At 39.5% G+C, this 20,038-nt stretch overlaps 1 protein-coding gene and 1 long non-coding RNA gene across 4 annotated transcripts; both read right to left on the bottom strand.

Annotated features, from left to right (window-relative positions):
* Window positions 1-4,826: 4,826 nt before the first annotated feature.
* On the bottom strand, window positions 4,827-5,969 carry LOC133716837 (uncharacterized). The gene has a single exon (XM_062143491.1). The coding sequence runs from the start codon at window positions 5,967-5,969 to the stop codon at window positions 4,827-4,829; it is 1,143 nt and encodes a 380-aa protein (XP_061999475.1).
* Window positions 5,970-16,201: 10,232 nt separating this feature from the next.
* Window positions 16,202-18,772, bottom strand: LOC133717904 (uncharacterized). 3 transcript variants are annotated; one of them, XR_009850026.1, is made up of 6 exons: window positions 18,595-18,771; window positions 18,389-18,486; window positions 17,434-17,534; window positions 17,247-17,338; window positions 17,059-17,128; window positions 16,202-16,463 (listed from the first exon to the last, which is right to left on the bottom strand). It is a non-coding gene; the product is annotated as an uncharacterized LOC133717904 (long non-coding RNA). The 3 variants fall into 3 exon arrangements; XR_009850025.1 differs by having other exon boundaries at window positions 17,421-17,534; XR_009850024.1 differs by having other exon boundaries at window positions 17,247-17,534; window positions 18,595-18,772.
* Window positions 18,773-20,038: the final 1,266 nt, after the last annotated feature.

A 20,038-nucleotide genomic window follows, 5' to 3' on the forward strand; every position in this document is an offset into this window, starting at 1 on the left:
GCAGCCTGAAATCACCAACAAACAGCAAACCAAAAGTAGATGAAATTAAAGGTTTTAAAGGGGGGAGAGAGAGAGAGAGGAAAAAAAAAAGAACTAAATTTAGTTTTTCATCTACAAAACTGATTTCAACTTATATAATATTCGAAGAATGTCATGTAGTGTACCTGTAAATAAACAAATACTTTGATATAATGACAATCATATAATTCATAACATTCACGTACTGTTTTTAGCTAATTCTAATCTTTATTTCTTTCAAATTCACATCAATTGCTGTTCACTCTTTTTTATCTGTAAGCTCATTGACATTCATAGAAACACAAAGTAAAAACAAAGTAAAACAAATTCAGATAACCCACATCAAGAAATTAAGAGAATTAATTAGCAAGTATCTATGGGTAATGGAGAAAAAAGGATTACCTCAAATTTGGCATTCTATGTTGCAGCACTCTTGGTGAAGTTTACATTGCCTGAGACAAAATTAGAAGTTAAGAATGGTACACTTATGCGTGAACTAATATGCATTTACAATACTAACACATCTTTGCAATTATTGTCTTTTTTTTTTTTTTTAGCTGAAGCAAATAAGAGGCACGCCCCTTACTTGAATTTAATAAAAGAGTAAGAAGAAAAGAAGGAACATAGGAGGGGGACCAAACCAAACCTCCCTACAAAAGCAACGAAAAGAAATAAGCTATCGTAACCGAAATTGGGGAAAACCCAATTGGTCACTCTGACAATGCGATAAAAGAAAAGATGGTGGAGCATCCCACCACACCATATTAGGAGCAGTCGTACCATAATTCGCCAAAGCATCAGCTACCTTATTACCTTCACGAAAAATATGTGATACACGAAAAGTCATTTGAGAAATCTTGTACAAGCAATTGAGCCAGCTAATACGAAGTTGCCAGGGGACCAACAAAGGAGATTTAATAAAATCCAGAATAAGAGAAGAGTCCACTTCTAGCCATATGTGCTTCCAATCACGAACCCATGCCAGCTCAATTGCCTTAATCACAGCCATCACCTCTGCCGCAATGGAACTAGGAATCTCAAGATTAGAAGCAAAAGCTCCAAGCAAACGTCCCATATGATCCCTAAACACAGCCCCATAACCTCCAACCCCCTCATCATGTTTCCAAGCTCCATCAGAATTAATCTTAACCCAACCAATCAATGGGGGATGCCAATTCACCTCTATCACTCTAGGGGCACGACGCAATCTGCAATGGGCCCCAAAGGCTTTCAAAATGCGTAGATCTTGGATGGAATTGTGCATGGTACCTGTTGCCAAACGACTAGCTGCTTGAATATGATAAGAGACAAGCCTACAAATAGTACCAACTGAAAACACATTCCCCTCATGTCTCATTTTGTTTCTAGCATCCCATACAAACCACAATATTGAAGTGAAACAAATCAACCATAAGTCTTTGAGCTGTCCACTTCGTCCGACAGCCATACCCACTTGTAAACCCTCCAAAATTGAGGGAGGAACTCCACCCAACTCAAAGAGAAAAGTAAAATGACTCCATATTGCAGCCGTAAAAGAGCAATTAAGAAAAATGTGATCAAGAGATTCAGAATCGATACCACAAAGATCACAACGAGAGACCAAAGCTACTCCCCTTCGTTGTAAAAAATCATCAGAAATCACTCTACCTCTTAAAACCTTCCAAGCTAGCAGAGACATTCGAGGCAAGATAAATTTAGACCATAATGATTTGCCCCATGCTACTGAAGGAGAAGGCTGCCGCAAAAATATGTAAGCATGCTTTGCAGTTAACTCACCAGAAGAGGAAGCAGTCCAAATAAGTTTGTCTTCTGCTGAAGGATCTGCGGCAATTGGAACTTGACTAATCCAATCACACAAGGATGGAAAATAGAAGTGTAGAAGCTGAGGCAAATCCCATGAACCATTACTAATAAAACTCGAAACCATGTCTGGAAGATCGTCCTGTAATGCAACACGGACACCGAAGAAATCACTAATGGGTCTGCCCAAGAAATTATCCCTCCAAAAAGAAATCTTATCCCCTGAACCAATTAACCATCGAGCATTATCTTGAACAACAACCCAAAATTGCCGAATCCCATGCCAGATAGAAGAAGAAGCATAAGAACGACGCCGAATAAACCGGTTCCGAATGAATGAACAACCTTCAGATTGAGAAGAAAAAACCTCCCAGCAGCGCTTTAATAATAAGGAACGATTCAAGAGCACAAGTTGCTTAAGCCCTAAACCACCCTCATCAACTGGAGTACAGCATGACCGCCATGCCACTAGAGGAATCCCCCGCCGATCAATAGAACCTGACCAAAGAAAATTACGACACCACACCTCAACTCGTCTAAGTCAAGACACAGGCCATTCATACACTTGGAAAGTGTAAACAAACATGCTGTAAATGACAGATTTAATAAGTTGGAGTCTCCCGGCCATTGACAAAAAAGAACCCATCCAACTTGACAATCGTAGCCTTATTTTATCCACAATCGGCTGAAAATATGATACGCGAGGCTTGCCATGAAAAATAGGGGCACCCAAGTATATGAATGGAGCAGAGCCCAAAGGAATACCTAAGAAGCTGGAAATAGAGTGCCGGCGTCGATGCAAATGCTTACCAATAAAGACTTGTGACTTTTCTTTGTTGATTATTTGCCCAGAAGAATCCCCATACTCAGAAAAAAACTTCATAATTTTTGCTAAATTTCTTTGATCACCCCGGCAAAAAACAATTACATCATCGGCAAACAATACATGAGATGGAGCTAGAGTACCTCGAGGAGAACTAATGCGCTGTAACCCACCTGAAGAAATAAGCCTTGATATACCTCGACTGAGGACCTCTTCTGCCAAGCAAAAAAGCAAGGGAGAAAGAGGGTCTCCTTGACGAACCCCTCTTCCACAAGAAAAATAACCCACAGGTCTTCCATTAATTAAGAGAGAAGCTTTGCAGACAACAATAAAGCATGCACCCACTGAACGAATGTTGGATGAAAACCAAAGGCATGTAGAACATGCAATAGAAAATCCCAAGACAACGTATCGAAAGCTTTAGTAATATCAGCCTTAATTGCCACGTTACCTCCATAACATTTCGAGTCCAATAGATTAAAGCACTCAGAAGTCGTCAAAATACAATCTGAAATGTTTCTTCCTGGAACAAAAGCATGTTGTTGAGGAGAGATTATGCGGGAGGCAATTGAAGACAAGCGAACTGCAAGGATCTTTGGAATAATCTTGAAAACAAAATCGGTGAGAGCAATAGGTCGAAATTGTTTAATTGAGTCCGCATGATCAACTTTTGGAATTAAAATAATAAGCCCTGAGTTGTAGGATGCCGATAACTGACCAGTAGTAAAGAAATGTTGTACCGCATTTATCACATCCGCACCAACAATCTCCCAACATGATACAAAGAACTGACCACTAAAGCCATCGGGACCTGGGGCGCTATCTAGATCCATAGACTTAACCACAGCCCAAATCTCCTCAGATAAAGGAACTGAAGTAAGAGCACAATTTTCTTCCTCTGTAACCAATGAAGGAATCACATTGGACACCAAACCATTATCCTGATAGTCTTCATGCTGAGTAAAGAGATCCATATAATATTCCAGAATGTGTGTCTGAATAGATTGAAGGTCATTCAATACCTTATCACCATCCCTTAGTACAGTAATAGAAGAACGATTTCGACGCGTCCTACACATAGCATGGAAAAAAGAAGAATTTCGGTCCCCCGCAGATAACCACCGCAACCTTGACTTTTCCCGGAAAAAAATCTCTTGTGCCCGAAGTGAATCATTCAAATTAGCTTGTATCTCGTTCTCCTTTGCATACTCATCATCACTCCCACCAGAAGATGCAATGACTCTTTGAATATCAGCTAAAGCCTCAAGATCCTTTTTAACTCTGCAATGAACATCACCAAAAACCTCCCAATTCCATTTTCTAAGAGCTTTCCGTAAGATGCGTAACTTGTGCTGAAGAATAGTTAGAGGGCAGCCCAAAGAGTGAGCTGATGACCAACAACCCTTAACAAAGTTCAGAAAATCATTATGTTCCAACCACATCTTCCGGAATTGAAAAAGACTGTGATGAGAATCTGAAAATTTTGAGAAAGACATAAGAAGTGGATTATGATCAGAGCAGATTCGTGGCAAAGTGCGACAATCAAATTGATCCCAAGCATCCAACCACTCCAGATTAGCCAAACTCCTATCCAAACGTAACTCTACATTTCCCCGAATACCTCTTCTGCGCACCCATGTAAATTCAGCACCTTTAGTATCAACATGAACAAGTTCACACACATCTGACATTGCCTGAAACTCCTCACATGAGCGCATACAAAGAGGAGCCCCACCTTTCTTTTCATGAGCACCTAGAACTGCATTGAAATCACCAAAAACCAACCATGGACCAGTTACAAAACTTCCCTTCACCATAGCGATATCCTCCCATAATTGGCGCCGACCTACCATTGTAGTACGAGCATACACTGCAGTAATAAAACAATTAACTCCATCAAACATTACTTGCAGAGAAACCTGTTGTTCCGAGACAGATAGCACTCGAACCCAAGGTATAAGAGAGACTCTACAAAAAACCCATAAATTCGGCCTTAATGAACCTCGATCATTAGTGCATACCACCCGCAAGCCTAGAGTATTCCAGAAAGACAGAGGAATAGACTCCAAAGAGACAAAAGGCTCCGCTATACATAAAATCTCTGGGTTGTTAGCCCTGACAAACTCTGTTAATGCATCTTGAGTGGGGTTATTTGCAATACCCCGTAAATTCCAATACATAATTCTCATTGGGAAGCACCCTTAGAACGACTAATATAAGCCTGCCGGCTCTCTATGTTTGCTGCCTTCCTCATAGACCTACGACGTGCCTTGGAAACTACCTCAGTAAACTCTTGAGTCTCAGATACATGCTCTGTTTCATCATACCAATTCTCAATTGGAACAGAAGACTCAAGATTTGAGCCATCAGATTCAATATCACTGCCGGAGTGCACAATCCGAGTATCAGAGTCATTATCAATAGCCTGCGTAGCAAGAACCTGGTGATCCGAGACATCCTCAGCAACAAGAACATTTTGAACTATAGCTTGCTCAACAATTGGAATAACAGTGTGCTCAACAGCTTGACAAGTAGCTTTCTCAACATCTGGAGCACAAGTGTAAACAATTGGAGCAGTAGGTCCCTCCATTACTACCTTATTTTGCACCTCTACCTTGTCACTACCAGCCACAACATTAACTAGTGAAGGAGAAGGAGTTTGACGCACAAAGGATGGGCCTTCCCTTGCATCTTCCTTGGCTGGAGGGGTATCATCAACAATCACTGCTTTTCCGGCATCCCTTCTAGACCCCTCTCCAACATTCTTAGGGACAGAAACTTGTTTTGTTCTTCGTTTGTGTTTGTGAGACCGCTTCCGGGAACGACCCCTATCCTGAACCACCTCCGCTTCTGGTTTATCATGAACTGAAGTACGCACGAACCTACATGCAGTAACCCTATGACCAACGTTACCACAATGAGAACAAATATCAGGAAGGCGCTCATACTCCACAGATATGACATAGGCTTCCCCACAAGCTCTTTTAATCACCAGCTCAGAAGGAGGGTCAGAAGAAAGATCAATATCCACCAAAACCCTAGCATAGTGACCAAATCTCTGATGTAGAGTATTCTCATCAATCTTCACTGGAACGCCAATACCACTGGCAATCTCAAAAAGTGTAGTAGGCTCCCAAAATTCCAGACCAAGATCCCAAAACTTCACCCACACCTGAGCATTGGTATTACGTTGAGTAGCAGGAGAGAAGTTGGGAACCCAGCGCATGAGTCTCAACGTGCCAGGTTTCAAAGCAATGGATCCCTTCTCCCAAATCGTCGAAACGCAATCAACTGAGGAAAAGCTGAATGAATAATACCCTTTGCCCATTGGGATAATTCTCCAGTGACCAATCTCACCCCAAAGAAGACTCAGTTTCTTATGCAAGTCAGATGGAGAATAGTTGATCCTTAGGACCCAATTGCAGACGACCCAACAACATGTGCTTGCACTTTGCCAAACCGGATTGATACCCATCTTCTGATATTGTCACAGTCATTTTACCACCCTCGACCACTGGCGGAGGAAGAGAAGCCAATGGAACAGAGGGTTGCGCAAGAACAGACGCAAAAGACCTGCTAAACCCAACCCTAGCAGTTCCTCCATTGAGAAAACCCCAGTTACAGATGGGTTTCAGTCCTGTCATATCGCTGATGTGAAAGAATAACGACGCCGATCCACGGTCGTAGTGAGACCCTAGATGAGGGAAACCATGGTGACGGCGGAGACCCTCATAAGTTAATCTCGAAAAGCACTAATAGTTGAGCATTTACATGTCAAATTATATTCACTTTAACATTCAGCAATTATTGTCAAAATGAGGACATACATAATTGACTCTAAAACATTTATGCACGATTCTTCAAGTCTTAGTATCAGGTCAGGAAAAGGTATCAACCCTGAAAACAAAATATACCAAGAAACTTTATCCATATAGACAACTAAAATGCGATGTCAAGTCAATATACTTTGTCACATTTAGAAGAATCTCGAGACTGGAAGGCAAGTCTAGTTGAGATACCTTGAAGAGCAGAGTCAAGTAGAGATGCAAATAAAGTAAAAGTTGTATCTCCATCATCAGCCTGCGAGTCCTCCTCATGCTTGCAAAGCTTCAGCAAATATTGGACTGCCTCAGTGCTACACAGATTTGATATGGCATTATATGTTGCAAAGTTTTACTAGCTCTGAAATCGTAATACAATATTTGAAATCAATTTCAAACTGAAAAAAGAAAACTGAAAACTGACAGGAAATTTAAAAACAAAGAAAGAAGTTAGCAGCACTATGTTTGGCTAACCTCCAGAAGGCCACGGGGGAGGCCATTTATGCTTCACTCCAAGCTCTGATTGGCTAACCTCAATCTTTTTTCTCATTGTCTCATTGTCGCATATTGGTAAGCAATAAAAATGAAAACTGAAAATTGACAGGAAATTTAAAAACAAAGAAAGAAGTTAGCAGCACTATGTTTGGCTAACCTCCAGAAGGCCACGGGGGAGGCCATCTATGCTTCACTCCAAGCTCCGATGTATCAAAATTTATACGGTAAAAATTCCTCCTGTGAGAGCTTGTAGGAAAAGAACAAATATACTTCTCGTTGAAGAATTTGGAGGAATTTGGCTCGTGAGAGGGGTATTCTTGCCCCCCAAGTATCTTTTTTGGTTGACGAGGCATGATCTTCAATTGTAATTTGGGAACTGTCGCCAACTTCTCTTGATCAAAGGGATGATCATGGGTCATATCTTGCCCCCCATGCATCTGATCAGTAGCCACATATTTGGCTTGATCAGTGGAGAAATCAGATATTTGTTTAGAGACAATTTTCTTGTCTGAAGAACAATCTTGTTGATGACCTTCTCCATGCACAGCCTCTGTGTAAGGCTGTGACTCACCAGTGAGACCCTTAGGTTGATTGCCACCTACAGGCAAGTTAGTCTCAGAAACGACCTCTTCGCGAGCAGGTTTTTGACGTTCCAATTCGCCTTGCTGCGAATTAGCCAAGCTGGAACCTTCCTCGCGTAAGGTTGTGAACTCAGATGTGATGTTCGCAGCATGTTGAGTGGTCTGTTTGTCGCTGCTCAAGAAAGGCTTATGGAATTGTTCTCCAGCTTCTCGAGCGTTCTGCTCAATTTGTAGGTCCCAATCGCAAAACCTCTGCTTTGTTTTTGCAATCAAACTGGTCATGTCCCTGGCTCGCTTTTCTTTATGCCTCTCAATATTGGCCATGATGATCGCGAGCTGTTCCTCAATGCTTGCCCCCTCTGGGATGGGAATAGGCATAAACTCATCATTAATGGTAGTATTGCCAGTGGTGGCAACATTGACCATCATTCACTTTAGGAATTTCTTTTGGTAAAGATTTTCCCCTGGCATCTCAATGATGGCGAACAAATGCAAAAAGACTCTAGTATAGTCCCACCAGGTGTGCCAAAATGTTTGTTTTGAAGCCCGGTGGTTGAATGTCTTCAAGAAAAGAAAAAAAATTCTAACCTTGTCCCACTGGGCGTGCCAAAATGTTTGGCTCCAATTTTGCTGCAGCTGGTCAACAGTCTCTTTTCTGCGCGGGCGTGCCAGCACCGTTCAGGTGCGGTCGTCGGGGATGTCCCTTGACCTGACTTCTTTCAAGCAATTGTGGACGAGGAGAGCACTAACCTCGTCGTGGGATTCTTTGTGCCTCGTGGTGAGGACTTTTGCTGAGCTTCTTCTTATTCACACAATCGATACTCAATATTGCAGATTGAGCAGAGCAAAATCACCGGGAAGTATTGAGATCTTGCTAAAGCGTGACTTTAGCTTGGCTGGGTTGCTAGGGCATTACCCTTGCTTGGCTGGTTTTGTAACCGTTGTGGTCGCGGCACTACCGTCGGCTCCCGAGGAGACTAGGACCGAAGTACGTTGACAGAGGGTTTGGTGGCACTGAAAGTCGGCTTCTGAGAAGACTAGGACTAGGAGTGTGATCACCGCTAAAAGAAAGAAAAGGAGAGGAGTTGCTCTCAGAGAGGTTTGCTCTAGAGAGAACTTAGATCATCTTAGAGATGTTGTTGTTGAATGTGAATGTGTCTCGGTGTTGGTGTTTGGTCGTGGTTTTACAATCGGCTCCCAAGGAGACTAGGATCGAAGCACTTTGACAGAGGGTTTGGTGGCACTGAAAGTCGGCTTCTGAGAAGACTAGGACTAGGAGTGTGATCACCGCTAAGAGAAAGAGAAAGAGAGGAGTTGCTCTTAGAGAGGTTGCTCTAGAGAGAACTTAGATCATCCTAGAGATGTTGTGATGTTGTGAATGTGTGTTTTAGAATGAGAGGATAAGGTGTTTATATAGGGAAGAAAAAGAAGAGTGAAATGATGAGTGGAAGAAAAATAATGAAAGTGGAGTATGAAAGTGATTTGTAAAATATGGAAAAGATAGAGAAATGATGAAATGAAAGCAAAGCATGAAGGTGCAAAAACATGGAAGTGATGATGATCTATTAAAGAGATTGTAGAAGAAAAATATATCCAAGGAAAAAGAGAAAAGCATCTAGCTTTCTTCATGCATGTGGGTAGGAAACATGAACATGTGAATATTTAGCTGGTTTTAGGTCAGTTTCTGCCCCTTTATTCCTTCAATTATTTCTCCAAAAAGACTTCAGTATAAGCCTTCGACTTCTTCATATGAAATTATCCACCATGAGTGTAGATTACTGTGGTAAAATTTCAGAATTTATTTCCATGTGGTTGGGCCGGAAATGCTGCTGGACCTCTTACAGGTCCAGTTTTCCAGTTTTGCTTCTGTTGAAAATTGGGCTGATTGTTTGAAGGCTTTTCACTTAAATTTAACTCTGGCACTCTTCATAAGAAATGATCCTTGGGATGTCTAGTATTAATATGGAAAGTTTCAGCTCATTTCGATTTCATTTGGTTAGTCTGCCGCCCCTTCTTCCTTGTTTAGCTCGGTTTCTCCTAGCCGAAGTAGGAAAATGTGCTAAAGTTGACTTTTCATGCTTCCATAGTAGGCTTTGTTTAGCCTCTAAATATATATTTCGAACTTGTCAACAATATATAGCTTGAGCCACTGATATTGGCTCAATTTCTCCAAGACGTGCCTTGTCAGACCAAAATGTTCATTTTGGGTCCAAACACTTGAAATCTGAGTTTGAGATGAAGGATTTTGGGAGAACACGATTATGTCTCGGTTTGGAACTTGAGCATCGTGTCGATAGATGCTTAGGCGTTTTGACATGGTCAAGCCTTCAAGCACCCCCATGATCGTCCGTACTCTTGATCCTGAAAATGATCCTCTTCGTCGAAAGGATGATGATGAAGATGTGTTAGAGGCAAAAGTGCCTTACTTAGTACAATAGGCGCATTATTGTAGTTATCTCAATGCACAAGACCGGACATCTCATATGTTGTGAACTTGTTAGCTAGATATAGCTCTGCGCCAACGCGACGCCATTGGATTGGTGTAAAAGATATCTTTCGATATTTGGGATGTATGATTGATATGGGCTTGTTCTATCCCTACGAAGAGATGATGGATTCGGACCCATCACACACCAGAAACGCCGCCAACGCTGGCTTGCGTTCTCTATCCCCATTCCAAAACGACATGTGTTTTGGAAGGTTTTGCTGATGTTGGGTATCTGTCTGACCCACACAATGGTCATTCCCAATCTGGTTAAGTGTTCACCATGGGAAAAGACCGTGACATCTTGGAGGTCTACATAGTAGACCCTAGTCGCTATATCTTCGAACAATGCAGAGATCATTGCTCTTCACGAAGTGGTTCGTGAATGTATATGGATTGGATCCATAATTACGCATGTTCGAACAATTGTGGTTTGAAGTCTACCACAGTTGAGCCTACGAGCGTTTAAGATAATGCTACTTGTTTTGAACAAATGAGGCAAGGCTACATCAACAGCGACAACACCAAGCATAATCAGCAACAACAGACACTCCTCGAGATCAAAGTGAACTAGATTCAATCTGAGGACAGTGAGGCAGACTTGTTTACTAAGTCATTGCCCAATTCCACGTTCGAGAAACATGTGGCAAGAATTGGCTTGCGGAAATTATCTGAACTCCCATGATCGTAGTCATCAGGGGGAGGCGCAGACATCAGGGGGAGATGTCTACATGTTCGTCTCGAATCGTGAAGGGTGTGTTGTGCTCTTTTTCCCCTTCGACCGAGGTTATTTTTGTCCCACTGGGTTTTTGTTACTCGGCAAGGTTTTTAATGAGGCAACGAGAGAAGCACCGCGTTTGGGCAACACAAGGGGGAGTGTTCAAGGAAAACCTAATTTGTGTTTAGCCCAAACTCTAGGTTACTTGACCTAGTGGTAATAGGATTTAATTAGAAGGATCTAGAATCCTAATCAATGTAGAATTATTTTCCTTGTATGATTGAGATTCTATGCATTGTAATCCTCTATATAAAGAGGCCCCTATTATCAATGAGAACACACAGAAATTCCTCCCAAATTCAGTTTCTCTACAACATATATTAATTTAAGGGAGATGTTTACAGATTCTTTCACCAATATTTTTCTTCATCTAATTAAATTCTTTCCTATAATTTTTCTTTCCAAATAGCATAAATATATTAAATTAGGTGACAAGAAATAGGCATTAAATTTTCGTTCCAAATATTAATTAATTTCATTTAAAAAAATAGCATTGATAAATTGAATTTGGAAAATACGTATGTCCAAATTAATTTTAGGGACAATGATAAAAGAGGTCATTTTAAAGTGTGTTATGATAATTCAGATAACACAAATGTCCTCATGATACTTTAGGTCACTCCTTATCAATCTAACACTAAAAATAACAACAATTACGAAAACTGCCACTGGCAGCTCTCAGTCTCCCTCCCTCCCGTTACTGGAGCTCATCTAACCCTTGTCCATTTGAACACTCGACCCCTACCAAAATCTCTCTCTCTCTCTCTCTCTCTCTCAAATTCTCTGCATCTGGATTATCTGTTCGTTCGTGAAGCTCCGAAATCCATGGCTTCTTCTTCCTTGAGACCTTCGTCGACGACAACGACAGCGGCCGTGGCAAACAATGGCAGAGCTAGATGGAAGTTCCGAGAGGCAACAACTCCATCCTGCTCGGTAAACGACGTCGTATGTTCCATCCAAGCTGGCGTCTTCCTCAACTTCATGGTTGAAAGAGGAGGCGGCGCCGATGTTGAGCGTGGAGGCTTCTGCCACAGGTTCGGAGGTAACTGTGGTCGCGGCGGTAGGCGCCGCGGTGTTGGGCCTGAGAGAATCATGAAGATCATGCCGGTTCAGAAGCAAACCGTTTTGGTTAGAGGGCTTCTTCTGGTAAGTAACGATCTCTCGCATGTAGATCTTGGTCATGGAAATCTTAGTTGTTATTCGTAGTTGAGTGATTGCTAATTCAATTGAATTGTGGTTGAAGACACCCTGGATTATCATGATTGATTGCTAGGCGTTTAGTTTGTATGATTGAGATGAGGAAAGTAGCAATAGTTATGTGAATTTGGAGTCTGAATACTATAGTATTTGCTGTGAATGACTGAATGTTAGACGAGGAACCTGCTTCGCATTGCTATATTCAATATCACTGGGTATGATATTGATGCATTTTCTACTCACTTCCTCAGTTCCTCTATCTCGGCCATGTTCCCCAACCCTAGTTGGCCGTCCCACAAGCTCTTCAACAAGACGTCGTGGACCGACTTCGATTACAGCAAAATCCCGCCAGGTCACTACTCTCCTTCATCACCAATCAATCAATCTATCCAATTCAGTTTGCTTCTAATTCTAAATACTAGCCCTTCTTTTTCACTTCTTGGCTGCATTCTGAACATGCATGTTGTTTATTTGATTATTATGTCTCTCTGTAAAGTTTGGCTTTTTCTATAGAGATAATCATAAATTACTGCCCAGCTTTAATTATGAGGCACTTCATGACTTTATCATCTAAAGCTTATGAAGCTATACCCTATGCTTTGTATAGAAGATCGAGGTTAGGCTTTCTGGCTTTCTATTTTTGGTGAAGCTTGTGACCCAAAATAGGCCTTGCTTTATATGGCAACGACAGCATGGATTTCTTACATTGCATAATGATATTAGTTTAGTGCTTTTAGATTTGGTCTATTTTTCCCAAATGCTTTTAGTAGGTATTATCTATAGCTGCTAGCACTCGATGAAGTTGTAGAAATGAAGTAATTATTCAAACTGGGAGCATATAACTTGTATTCAAATATCTCATAGCTACTGATTTTGGCATTTGATAATTCCAGGAATTGTAATTTCTGTTTTGTAGTTGTGTTGGTAAATTTCTATTGGTTCTTTGATGATAACTTGAATATATATCTGAGTGAGGCGGCTATCAAGAAGGAAAGACATGAGGCACGACGCGCTAAAAAGGAATTGAAGGGACTTTACTGGGGTGAAGCGCAGCATGCTTAGAGAGTAGATTCTTAATGAGGTGAAGACTCCTTTAATGTGATCTAAATGTTAATTTGAATTTCTTCTGCTTGCACTTATTTTAAGTTTGTAATTGAATGGTATACTAGGTCCTGTATTGATTTGAGTAGTTCTTTCAGAAATCTAGTTGTAAATGAGGTGTCATTTGCGCATAGGATCATATGGTTTGTGTTTATGAGGTGTTTGTACGTTTTTCTTCTAGACTCATTGGATTTGGCATGAAAACTCATAAAGAACGTTTCAAAGTTTCCAGGTTCTTGAACTAATGAACTACTGTTGCTGATTTGAAATGTTTATAATTATGATATTTGATGTTTCATGCCTTTTTCATAGTTGGAATGTGATATTTAATAGATTATATTGCATTGACATTCTATTGAATTGGCTTTGTGTTTGATCTTATACACCATAATGCAGTTTTTGTCAAGTGGTTTTGTTGTGATGCTTTTTCATTATGATGGTAACGTTGATGAGGGGAAGCAATTTTAATGGAATGATCTTGTCATTTATGTGTCTGCAGTCAATCAAACAAAATGGTACACAGGACTTATCTTCATGCCTTCAATCATTTCATTTGTATTAGAAGTTGGCTTATTTTAGATGCGTTTCTGAGTGATAGCTTTCTTGATGCCTAGGTGGTTCGCAAAGCGTTTCTTACATCCTGATATAGTTTATCAATATAGTCGCATTCTTCTACAGGATGAGGACCTTGGAGTTGACAATTTCAATCCTCAACAGTACTGTAGCTGCATTTCCTTTTAGCAAATTTAGGATGCTTGCTTGCATTTGAACTACTGTAAAACTCTGTTGCTCAAACTCTATATTGTTCTTCTTCTACAACACTTCTAGGTATGTGTCCATTGTTCGAAAGGAAGGGCTTGAAATATCACAACTGGCACTTGATTTTTCCAAGACAGAGGTGAACTATATGGAGAAACTTTCAAAAGAGGAGGGGATTCAGAAGAAACTCAGCAATGATATTTTGCAATATAAAGCTCATATAATCAAGATATTTGCGGAACATAGGTACAATTGGATCTCTGCATATTTAGAGTTTTAGAAATTTGCCTAGGGCTTAGGATGCAAGTCACTGGTGAATTGTAAACTCCAGTTTATTAAATAAATTAGCTTTTTGTATATTTTTATGATGTCACTGTTATGTTTAGTTTTCCTTAATAAAACATTACTTTTATAGATCTTTTACAGCACATTCTAATTTTTGGCATCTTTTGAATTCAACAAGTCAATGTCACTGACCATGTCCAAGGTTGATCACAAGTCAGTAGACAAGTCACTGAACATGTCATTGGCAATTGCATATCACTTGTCAAGTTACTGTTATATTCATGTCACTGGTTAGGTCACATTGCATTTCACTGTAATACAAGTCACTGGCCAAGTCACATTGCATCATTGACCATGTCACTGTTATACACTTGTCACTGATCAAGTTACTGGCCAAGTCATATTGCATATATTCATAGTAATCTCCTCAAGGGAAATCTGGATGAGGAGATATCCCCTCAAGACCAATATGAGTGAGGAGTAATCTCCTTAAGAAAATCTGGATGATGAGATATCCCCGGCCTCAAGGAAAATTTGAGTGAGGAGTAAAATAATTCCCTAAAGGCTAATCTGTGTGAGAAGAAATCCTCTCAAGGCTAATATGGGTGAGGAGTAATCTCCTCAAGGGAAATCTGGGTGAGGAGATATCCCCTTAAAGAAAATTTGGGTGAAGAGTAAAGTAATTCCCTAAAGGCTAATTTGTGTGAGAATAAATCCTCTCAAAGCTAATATGGGTGAGGAGTAATCTCCTCAAGGGAAATCTAGGTGAGGAGATATCCTCTTAAAGAAAATTTGGGTGAGGAGTAAAGTAATTCCCTAAAGATGAATATGTGTGAGAAGAAATCCTCTCAAGGCTAATATGGGTGTGTGGAGAAATCACCTCAAAACCAATATGGGTGAGGAATAATCCTCTCGAGGTAATTCTAGGTGAGTAGAAATCTCCTCGAGAGGAATCTGGGTGAGGAGCAAGAATTGAACCAATTTACCTGTGAAAGTAATTTTGATCATGGTTAGTTACATGATCAGTTACATGTTCAGTTACATACATTGTAAGTTACATGTTCAGTTACATACATTGTAAGTTACATGATCAGTTACATAATCTGTGACATGAGGTTAACACACGTTGCCAAGGAGTTAGCCTTTTCCAGTGACTTCTCTGGCCAATGACTTGTATAGCGACATGGCCAGTGACCACACTGACCAGTTTCATTATATGATCCTATAAAGTATGTATTTGAACTAGCAACACTTCCATTTTAATAAAGCATACAACCTAAACAGCATTACACACATTCATTATCTCCACATAAATGTATATGTTACTGTCCATGTGTCTGTATCAATTTCTGGCCAAGTCAGTGGCTAAGTCACTGTCAATCTTTAGCCAAGCCAAACCAAGTCCCTAGTTAGTGAGATCACTACCCAAATTATTGTTAACCTCAAGTCATTGGCCAAGTCATAGTCATCAACATGTCACTGTCAATCGTTGTTCAAGTCACTGTTAACCTCAAGTCACTAGCAAAGTCACTGCCCATGTCAATGACAACGATCAGTTACATGTTCAATTACTTGGTCAGTTACATACATTGTAAGTGACATGGTCAGTTACATGATCAGTTCCTTGGTCAGTTACATGATCAGTTACTTGGTCAGTTACTTGGTCAGTTACATGATCAGTTACTTGGTCAGTTACATGATCAGTTACTTGGTCAGTTACATATCACAGTCATGACCATGTCACTAATCACGTAACTGTTAAAGTCACTGTCAGTCACATGTTATTTGCCAAGTCACTGGCCAGGTCATATTGCATGTCACTGTTATACACATGTCACTGACCAAGTTACTGGCCAAATCACATTGCATGTCACTGACCATGTCATTATTATACACAGGTCACTGATCAAGTCACTGGCTAGTGAAGTCATTAGCGTGACCAAGTCTCTAGTTACGAAGCAACTCGAAGAAGCTAGAAGAATAAAAAAAAAAAAAAAGTGAAATTCTCATATAATCTTGAGATGAGAGCTCGTTTAAGAATCGCTCCTCATTTAAGAATAAAAAAAGAGAATTTGCATTTCAATTCATCGAGTTCTGCTTCATCAGCAGATTTTGGTAATTGGTCAGCGCTAAAGCTGCTTGTGCAGAGCCACTCAAAGCTCCTCCCCTGGCCATGTGATGGTTATTATTACCATTAGCTTATTCAATGTGTTCCTATCAGTTGGCATGCCCTGAACACTTGCTAACTGCTCCATTTCGTGCATCCTTTGCATCTGAAGCTTGGTTGCATTCGCATGTCGAGGATGAACCTGCAAGCCCTCTGCAATTTTCAGCAGAAAGTCAATCAAAGAAATCAATATAAAGAAATAGAATCAACAACTGAAACAAGCAACAAGCAAAACACAGGAGCTCACAAAAAGTTTGGCACAACAAAGAGGGAGGAAGGAAGTGAGAAAGAATCAATGAGAGCAAGAAATAAGTAGCCAAATACCAACTTCACCGCATTATATATCAAATACAAGAAACAAGAGCAACATTACTTCCTACAAGAAAGATGTGAAGACGACAACAAGCTGATTCCAATCAACTCTAGATCCACCATGTCCAAAACCTCCATTAACTTAATTAAACATAATACTCAAGAAGCATGCCTATTAGCTCCAAATTGAACACTACAACTACTTCACCAGAAGATAGTTAACTCATAGAATGAGTAAATTAAAGCTACAAGCAATACCAAGCGGATATCAGGGGCAAAACCATATAATGGTTTGTTCAAGAATCTGTCTAAGATGGTGCCGGAATACAAATATACAACTAATTGAACAAGAAATTACTAACAATATGCTCAACTCCATGCAAAGCAGCAGCAGAGAACTACAAAATGGAAAGAGGAATGAAAAACAGGAAAATACCAATTGGGCCAACTTTGTTTTCCTGGCAGAATTCGATCAAATCTTTCATGTTGTTCACAACCTCTGATATCTATTAAAAGTTAGAAAGTTAGCAACTTAAATAAAATTCAAGTATAAAGATATACATGACATAAAAACTGAACATTATCTAACTCGATGATCACGTCCATGAATGCAATAAAATATACCTGCAAACACCTCACATATCTTTTAGAAAAGCCAAGTCATTCAGCGACTGCAACTCCAAACTCTTTGCGAGCTACCGCCCAGCTGGCAGAACCTTGAAGGAAACAAACAACATCGGTGAAGCCCTACTTCTTTATGAGGAGACATTAAAATTGAATACCAAACTGGTTGATCACCTCAAAAACTCACAAATTACTATTTGCTTGTAGATCCTGCTAAGAAACCCCATCAGATCCACTTTCAACAATCGTACTCTGGCACTTCTGTGCAACCTGAACCAACTGATTGACCTGGAAAATATCATGCCTTGTAAGTTCACCACATGAGTCTATACTTAACCTTATCTACTTGTTTCTTACGTCACAGCTCTATCTACTTAATTCATCGGTTTTCATCACTTAATTACACAGCACACTTGAAATTCTGGCATTAAGAGGCGCATATGTTTCTTTCAAAAACACAGAGAAATTATCAAAGTAAAATTTCAGAACTACAACAAAACATAACTTAAGATGGCTAATTAGAAAAACCAAAGAACGAGACACTACCTTACCAAATTATTGCAATCACTATATCTCACATAGTCAATTTTCTCATCCAAGAACATACATGCAATCACTACCTTACCAAATTATTGCAATGTCACTACCTTACCAAATAACTAAAAACACAGAAACCAGATACACGTGAGAGTGAGGAAATAGATAACCAAGTCTAGTACTTCATTACACAAATCTATTTCCCCTCCAAGAACATGAATTTTAATAAAGATCACTTCTTAACCAGCAAACATGAATTGATCACTCTAATTTACAACTGAGTCCACTCCGTGTTCCATGTTTTCAAACTTTTTTCTCTTTAGTTGAACAGGTTTTCACGTTAATAGACCAAACAAAGAAAGGAATTCAATTATTAACTCAACCAAATTGGTGGCTGTGCAACGCAAAATTTGATTGTACTCCTTAGAATCTCTCTGATGGTGAAAACTAATTAACCTGGACCGAGATTTCGACTATTCATTTAGATCCAAATTACAAGTGTTTCTTGTGCAGAACATAAACAACATAATTTGTAAGCCAGATTTTCATTTGATGTATGCCAGCAGATCTAAACTCGAAATAGTGAAAGAAAATAGACGAATTACCTTGCAAGCCGGAATAGTGGACACCGAGGCCAAGCTAGTAGGCGTAGCCACTGATTGGTGTGAGATCTTAGACATTGAGATAACCTTACAATTCACTCCTACTCCAACAAAATGACAAAAAAAACTATGAAGATTTCAAGCAAGAGTCGATGCAATCTACAAAAACAGATCGAAAATCCAAAAGCAGAAAATTCAAAGTCCAATACCACAAGTTGGGATCAGCAATCGGCGACGAATCAGAAGCACATGCGCCGACTATCACGGTTGCAACAAAGCACATTCATTGGAATCAAGCCGCCGCCGCCCTCCGATTCCGGAATCCAACGGGAATAGGAAATTTTTTGCTCCTTCCCTTGGTCTCTCTCCGAAATAGCCAAGAACAAAAGAGAGAAGATTTGAGCTCTAGGATTTTTTTTACTTTAAGGGCATAATGGGAATCAGAAAATTTTAAAACTGACCTTTTTTAACATTAATTCATTACTAATAAGGACTAAATTAGTATTATTAACAATTCATAATGGACCTTTTTATCAAGTGGAAAATTAGGTGATATTTTTATCATTTCACACTCTAATGTGACATTTTCCATCATTTCCCTTTAATTTTATTAAATTTAGTTACAAACAACTTTTTACACCGTAACACTAACTTTTAGTTGTTTTTATGTAATTCGCTAAATGTATATATATATATATATATATATATATATATATATATATATATATATATAATTCGCTGGAAGAATTCCTGATTCAGCAAGCAATAGTTCGGAGCTTAGTGGTATGCATTGTTGCCAACTTGCCAGTGGTGCCTGTTTATCGAATTTTGCTCACTCTGGTAGCAGGTGCAGTGGTCTCCCGACTCCCGACTCCCGGTCTCTCCCTTTCCTCCTTCTATTGTTTCTATAAGATTCTTTTATGTACAATTGAGCATGGGGTGTTTTGTATCGATATAGAAACTGTTAATCCATTGAATCATAGAAATAATTCTTTACAGGAATTTTACCATTTTGGTGAGTTCATAGAAGCATTTTGTATGAGCAGTGCTTGTTTATTCACCAAGTTTGAAGCTTTTAGTTTCATTTTTCTTTTCCATTTTTTGGTTCAAAACTCATCAAAAGCTCGAGTTGCAAAGTTCAAATCAGCTGCATTCATTCTTAGATCACAGTCCCTGCCACTGCAGATCAATATGTCTTCTTGCTTTAGATGTTACCCTCATCAGATCATATTTGAAAATTACCAAAGCCATTTGAATTTGTTCAATAAAGCAAATTTGCAAAGACAGTTTTCATATCCTTCTTCTTTTAGTCTTCAACTTGACCTTTTCGTCTCGTGCTTTTTCAACGAAGCTTCTGTTAATACTTCTAGTTCTAAAATTCCATAGCGGGCAATTGTTTTACTATTGAATATTAGCAATTTCACTTTGAAATCAAGCCAAAGGTGCAGTATCTATATTCTCAATATACACTATCTGATACTGGCAATTTCACATTGCAATCAGTAAGTCCGATATTAGGTTCAGTATATGAATTAATCCACCTCTCCCATGATTGGAATAGACAAGAACTAGCATCATCAGATATCTTGATAAACAAAACACCCTTTGAATCTAATCAAGCACAAAATTAATGAACGGTGGATGTTAATATTT

Source organism: Rosa rugosa, chromosome 6 (genome assembly GCF_958449725.1).
Source record: "Rosa rugosa chromosome 6, drRosRugo1.1, whole genome shotgun sequence".
NCBI lineage: Eukaryota > Viridiplantae > Streptophyta > Magnoliopsida > Rosales > Rosaceae > Rosa > Rosa rugosa.

What these genes read in the sequence shown, in the direction of transcription:
- LOC133716837 (XM_062143491.1), bottom strand. Translation starts at nt 5,969, where the DNA reads ATGGGCAAAGGGTATTATTCATTCAGCTTTTCCTCAGTTGATTGCGTT.